The sequence below is a fragment of the Chiloscyllium punctatum genome, chromosome 5, assembly GCF_047496795.1.
Source record: "Chiloscyllium punctatum isolate Juve2018m chromosome 5, sChiPun1.3, whole genome shotgun sequence".
Lineage (NCBI taxonomy): Eukaryota > Metazoa > Chordata > Chondrichthyes > Orectolobiformes > Hemiscylliidae > Chiloscyllium > Chiloscyllium punctatum.
Genome location: NC_092743.1, coordinates 70,681,434 through 70,687,671, shown reverse-complemented (window position 1 = coordinate 70,687,671; position 6,238 = coordinate 70,681,434). Strand labels below are relative to the sequence as shown.

Genomic DNA, 6,238 nt, shown 5'->3' with positions numbered 1-6,238 from the left:
CTCAATTCCTGATTCTACAAAACCTGTACACCATATGTGAGAAACAAGTCAAGAATGTGATAGAATATTCACACCATTAACAATGCTCAAGCAGCATGTACAAACTGCAAAATGCACTGTAGTAACTCAACCAAGCTCCTTTTAAAGCAATGTTCAAATCCAAGACCTCTAGCATGTACAAGGACAAGGGCGCAGACATATGGAGTGCCTCTACCTGTAAGTTCCCCTCCAAACCTTCCACCATCTTGACTTTGAACTAAATCACCTTTCCTTTGGTAGTTGCTGAGTCAAAAGAAAAAATATGAGTCAAAAGTATGGAATTTCTTCCCTAACACTGTTGTTGCACCTACATCACATGGATTACAATAGTTCAAGAAGATGGCTCCTCATATCATTCCCAAATGCAATTGTGACAATAAGTGCTGGCACAGTACTACATATATCAGGTCAATGAATAAAAATGAATTCCCTGATGTCAAATATCTGTATGATGTTGATGAACATTTTATGACAGTGGTGCCAAGTCCTTTTGGGCCAGACCCCTTGTATTCACCTTCTGAGCCATTTCCTACTTTTTCCCATTGTCCTTCGAAGCATACTAGCTCCAAGAAAACATGATCTTGCTCCTTCAGTTGACATCCATGACTGACATCTCCAGTGCTGCAACTATAAACCAGGACTCCAGTCTCATTTCTGCCAATTTGGTTATTTTTTCTTTACTGCAGCCTATCATGATGTACATAGCAGCTTCCATATGTTCAGCATTGTTTCCGTCTAAGATGGACAGACTGCTTGGGTGCTACTTGAGAAAAAAGGCAAGTTTCACAAGCATAGGGAATATATCCAGTTAGAAGTGCAAATGAGAAAACAGTGTAAGATATTTTTGTTGCCTCTCTCAACGAAACTGAGACATTGGACAACTCAAAAATCACAATGTTGTCCCTAAAAATGGGTACAAATCACATGTTTATTCTGTAGACTAAATGAAAAACATCAGTGTGCCATTTTATGTACCCAAAGGAATTTAGTTTTTAATAAGCCTATAGCACCTGTAGAGTTTCCAAAGAAATACATAAATGCCACATATCTCATTACTAGATATAATAAAGTGCAAAGATTTCCAAGGTGAATCATATTTTATTTTAAAATCTGTAAATAATCTGCACAAGTGTTTTCTCCACATACTTTATAAGAAGATTGTAGGAAAACGATCTTCTATATTGTAGAATACCTTAAACCTTTTAGGTTTTTTTTCTCTTAATTGCAGTACAATTCTCACATGATAATGACTTGTGCATGATAACTGCAGTATTTATGTTGGAGAAAAATAACCCCTTGTGAAAGATAAAAAATGTCTATTTGGACTGACCTCAGTTCTATCAAGCCTTTTGATGAGAAAAAAATCCATGACTGAAGATTATTATAAAGTATATGTGTGAAAAATCATTAAAAAGGCACATACAAAAAAGGCTAACACAATAGTCCTGACTTGGAGGTACTGGTGTCGGATTGGGTAGGACAAAGTTAAAAATCGCACAATACCAGGTTATAGTCTTTTTGGAAAGCACTAGCGTTTGGAATGCCGTTACCACCTGATGAAGGAGTGATGCTCCGAAAGCTAGTGCTTCCAAATAAACCTGTTGGACTATAACCTGGTGTTGTGTAATTTTTAACCTTAACCTTAACACTTTTTGATGGAAACTTTCAGATATGGCAAGTACTTGCATTGAGGCTCCAGGGAATTGTAGAGTTAAACAAAAAAAAACTCAAAGAATGTTGCTCTGAAATATACATGCATTTTTTTCACAAAATTTCTTTGTTACAGCAGCATGGCAAGTCAGTAACATACACATTCCAGGCTTCTCACATGTTGACTAAAAGAAAATGGTTAAATTTTACAATTTTGTGTTCATTATTTAACACTGTGAGGCTGCTTTACCATACGGAATGATGCCAACAGCATGGGTTCAATTCCTGCACTTGCTCAGGTTGCTATTACTCCTTCCCAACCTCTCCATTTGCCTCAGGTTTGACAACCGTCAGTTTAAACTGTGTTAGTTATCTTTCTCTGATGAAACAGCAGTGTGTGGTCTATGTTACTTTTAACTTGTTTAACACTATCTGTCACCAAATGTTAAAGCAGGGATTTTGCATCCCTTTGTCTTCAATTTGAAACTGAAGAGTAAACATTTATGAAACAAAATTGTACTAGCTTGTAATCAGTTTCATTATTTACCAGACTAGCTAGATGAAAAAATGGTTCCATTATTATGCATCTGTCACAGATCATTAGAAACTGCATTCAGAGCAAACCTCTATGGTCATCTCTGAAGCAGCCAGTCTCGAATAGAAAGTAGAAGGTGGTTGCAGGGGCAAGCATCCTATTTTCTGTCAGTGATTTCAGGATTTCCTTAGTAGCTAAAGAAAACAGCAGTCAAAATGATGAATAGGAAACATTTACTAATTGTCAGATAATGCAAATTAAGTAATTGATTTGTAAAGAACATTTTGAAATTACATCATGAAAATTAGTGAAGTCTTCATGATATTTAACAGGAGCTGTGTACATAGTTTTAATCTTACGTCTGAAATGAAAATTTCTGAGTGTAAAATATACAGAAACAAGCAGTAAAGGATTTTTTTCTGACATCTAAACAACTATTGCTATATACGTGTGTAAGAGACCAACACACAGCAGTTATCATGAGCATGCACTCATTAATGTTACATATAATATCATAGAACAATTCAAACCATGCACACTAACTTTACCCTGGTTTTTAAGTTAAGTACAATACGTTTTAATAGCATGCATATTTTAATTTTATACCATATCATACTAGAAATTCTAGACAATCTGCTACTTTAATAAACGCAAATCCCATTCTTACTCCCCCAGCAATAATTATCTCATTAAAGGCTTTTGAATATAACTAATGAGCATTTCTGAAAGTATGTGCAACAGAATGCATTTGAAGTGAACAGTATTCCAAATAAACGTGCTACATTGAATAACTGGACGCGTTTGCCAAAACTATAAACATTAGGGTGCTGTTCTGCATTCTACCAGTTTCCGAAAGCTCCTTCTGAAGCTATCATCTAAAAAGGCATAAAGGAAAGGATTAAGACAACTATTCGCATAGCTCAGGCTAGTGATAAAGTAGGAGATTCCAATGATGAGCGTGGTCTGTTGAATATCTGTTGTTAATGCTACGATCGTGCTCAAATGGTAAGGCGTCCAACAGAAAAGGCAGACTGCTAGGATAATCATCACCATTAATGTCACCTTCTTCTTCGCTTTGTCCAGAGCTTTGGCGTTGGTGTTCAAACGCATGTTTCTCAACTTGAGTAACATCATTGAGTACAGGATGCAAATTGTGGACACCGGGATGGTGAATCCCACGAGGAGAGTATAGATCCGACTAGCTTTCCACCACAGAATCTCAGGAGCTGGAAACACGTAGACACATTGGAGCCTGCCTTCGTCATCGTGGATTTTGCCAAAAATTGTGAAGGGCAAAATGATGACAGTAACAAAGAGCCAAACGCATATACTGACTATCTTAGCCGCCCTGTAAGTGCGATAGGACATTTTCTTGGACCTCGCAGTGGCCAGGACCACCAGGTAGCGATCAATGCTCATGACAGTTAAAAAATAAATGCTGGAGAAAGTGTTGTATTGATCAATGGAAATGATTAATTTGCACATCAGCTCGCCAAAGGGCCACTGAAGCAGCAGGTAGTCAGCAATGTTTATGGGTAAAACCAGCGTGAAAAGTTCATCGGCGATGGCTAGGTTCAGTATGAACATGTTTGTCACTGTTTTCATTTTCGGAGCTTTGAGGATAACATAAATGACAGCAGTGTTACCCGTTAACCCAACAGCACATATAACCGAATAAATGATGGGGATAGCAATGTAAAAGTCAGGGTATGGACCCGGCCCTGTCGAATTGGTCCCATTGTCATTGGCGGGCAAACAGTGCGCCTCCTGGGCTGTGCAGGAGGCGTTCGAAGAGATCGGATTCGGAGGAAGATTTTCCATGTTTTCCACGCTAGTGCGGTGGGACCGCACACAGTTTTGTTTATTACAAATAACACAGCAAAAAGAAAACTATGCGCCTTAGAAACATTAGACAGATTTGAGGACTTCATTTAGAAGATCCAACGGTTGAGTGTCTGCCAATTTAATTCAGCACAGTAACTGGGCATCAAGATCAAAGTTTAATGGCAAAGCTAACCCAATGATAGAATACTACAGGCAATCCTCTGAACTCTAGCTGTACTTGGAGATTAAATGAAAAATAAACTCCTTTTTGAAAAATATCTTTTCTTTCCGGAGATTAGATCAGTCCTTAATTTTCCACAAAGACGGAGTGGGCTGGCCGGGCGAATACTGATTTTTGTTGATATTTACAATCCTTCGGCCTTCCATTTAGCCTTTGGTGTGCTGTCAGTAGCTACATTTTGTAATTTTATTTCAAATTACCGCGAAGTCATTGCCATCTCTCTCAGCAATCACCAACAGACGAACGTATACTAAATAGATCAAGGAAAGAAAAAACAAGCATTTAGCACCAAAGGACTTGCAATGCACTTCAACAACAAAAAAAAAACATGCGATAGGGGAAAGGACCTACAATTAAATTTAATCGTACTCTACCTCCGTACACGGGAGGCATGTTTGTTGTCTAATGGCTAATTGAATTATTTTCTCGCGCATTTAAGGATATAACATGCACATTTAGATTCAAATTAAATTTACATACTGTACCATTTAGATGCAACCAGAGCTCGCTGCAGTTAATCCGATGTTGGAGCAAACTTGCTTTGCTGCTGTTCAGATGGTACTGGTAGAGGGATTATTCTCTGAGCACAGAGTCGGATGTGACCGGTTATCTGGTGACTCTCTGCGGGTTTAAGCACAGACGCAAATCAGTGGACGCCTTTCACCATAGGAACCAGGGACCAGGTCCATTGCCCTCTCAGCACGTTCAGCCCTTTCGTCTCAACATTTCAGTTTTTCACACCGAGGGGAGAGGGCTAACTTTATTTCCAAACAGAAGCTGGAAAGCTCAATGACTTTTTCTTTTGGCATCAAGAACCGAGGTTAACAACGCGTGACAGCTATAATATTGTCGTATTCGAGACTTTAGCTTTACAGTTTTGTGGGCGGTCGACTTCAAACCCAGACGATGCTGCTAAGATCTGCTTCCCTTTAGTCTGGAATTAACACAGTGTATGTTTTATAGCTAGTCGCACGCTGTGATGCGATCTGAATTCATACCAGTAAATAGCTGATGATTGTAGTAGGCATACAGCGGAACAACTAAGATGCAATTACTCTATCGAAATCAAGCACTAGCTGCAGAAGAAAGTCGGCTTCTTTCTAATGCCAGATATATTAAAATGAACCCTCAGTTAAAATACTGGGCGGGTGGAATCAGGAGAGCAGCGTTGGATGTGACAGAAACGGAGTTAATGCTCCAGATCGATTAATTTAGTGAAAATATATTTAATTGGGGCGTGTATACACTTCATAGGGTCACAGAAATGCAACTCAGGGGCATCTCGTTGCATTAATAAAATGTTGCCGGTTCGCTTCACATGTTCACAGATGACACGAAAGTAGCGAGGAGGAAAGCTTCATTCCACAGGAGTGTCAGATGGGCTGAACAACGGCAAATAGAATTTAATCCTGAAGAGGGTGAGGTGATGCATTTTGGGGAACTAACAAGGAAAGGGAGTTCACTGGAACTGCAGGAGGCAAGGAAATATGGAGGATCAGAAGGACGTTGGTGTGCATGTTCCACAGATCTTTGGATGTAGCAGGACAGGTAGATCAGATGGTTAAGAAAGCATAATAGACTCTTACCTTTACTAGTCAAAACGTTGGGTACAACAAGAAAGAAGTAGTAATGGACTTGTATACAACATTAGTTGGACCACTGCTGGACTACTTTGTGTACAATATTCAAGGATGCGATTGCATTCCAAAAGGTGCAGAGGAAATTCAGGAGGATGCTGCCTAGGCTGGAGCGATTCAGCTGCGAAGGGAGACTAGATACACTGCAGCTGGTTTTCCATGCAGCGCAGAAGGCTGCGGAAGGATCTAACTGAAGTATAGAAGATTATGAGAGGCACAGACAAGGTAGATGGGGAAAATCATTTCCCTTCAGTAGAGGGATCAGTAACCGGGGTACAGTTTTCACATTAAGGAGCAGGAGGAGAAAAAATT

At 39.3% G+C, this 6,238-nt stretch overlaps 1 protein-coding gene across 2 annotated transcripts; it reads right to left on the bottom strand.

Moving 5' to 3' along the window:
- Positions 1 to 1,269: 1,269 nt before the first annotated feature.
- LOC140477151 (neuropeptides B/W receptor type 1-like) lies at positions 1,270 to 6,011 on the bottom strand. Of its 2 annotated transcripts, none has more exons than XM_072570525.1 (3): positions 5,876 to 6,011; positions 4,775 to 4,910; positions 1,270 to 4,539 (listed from the first exon to the last, which is right to left on the bottom strand). In XM_072570525.1, exon 3 carries the CDS (start codon positions 4,043 to 4,045, stop codon positions 3,044 to 3,046), a length of 1,002 nt encoding a protein of 333 aa, XP_072426626.1. In that variant the 5' UTR covers positions 4,046 to 4,539; positions 4,775 to 4,910; positions 5,876 to 6,011; the 3' UTR covers positions 1,270 to 3,043. The 2 variants fall into 2 exon arrangements, with proteins under 2 accessions (XP_072426626.1, XP_072426627.1); XM_072570526.1 differs by lacking the exon at positions 5,876 to 6,011 and adding an exon at positions 5,288 to 5,396.
- Positions 6,012 to 6,238: the final 227 nt, after the last annotated feature.

Coding starts and splice junctions, on each gene's coding strand:
- LOC140477151 (XM_072570525.1), bottom strand. CDS start 4,045: ATGGAAAATCTTCCTCCGAATCCGATCTCTTCGAACGCCTCCTGCACA.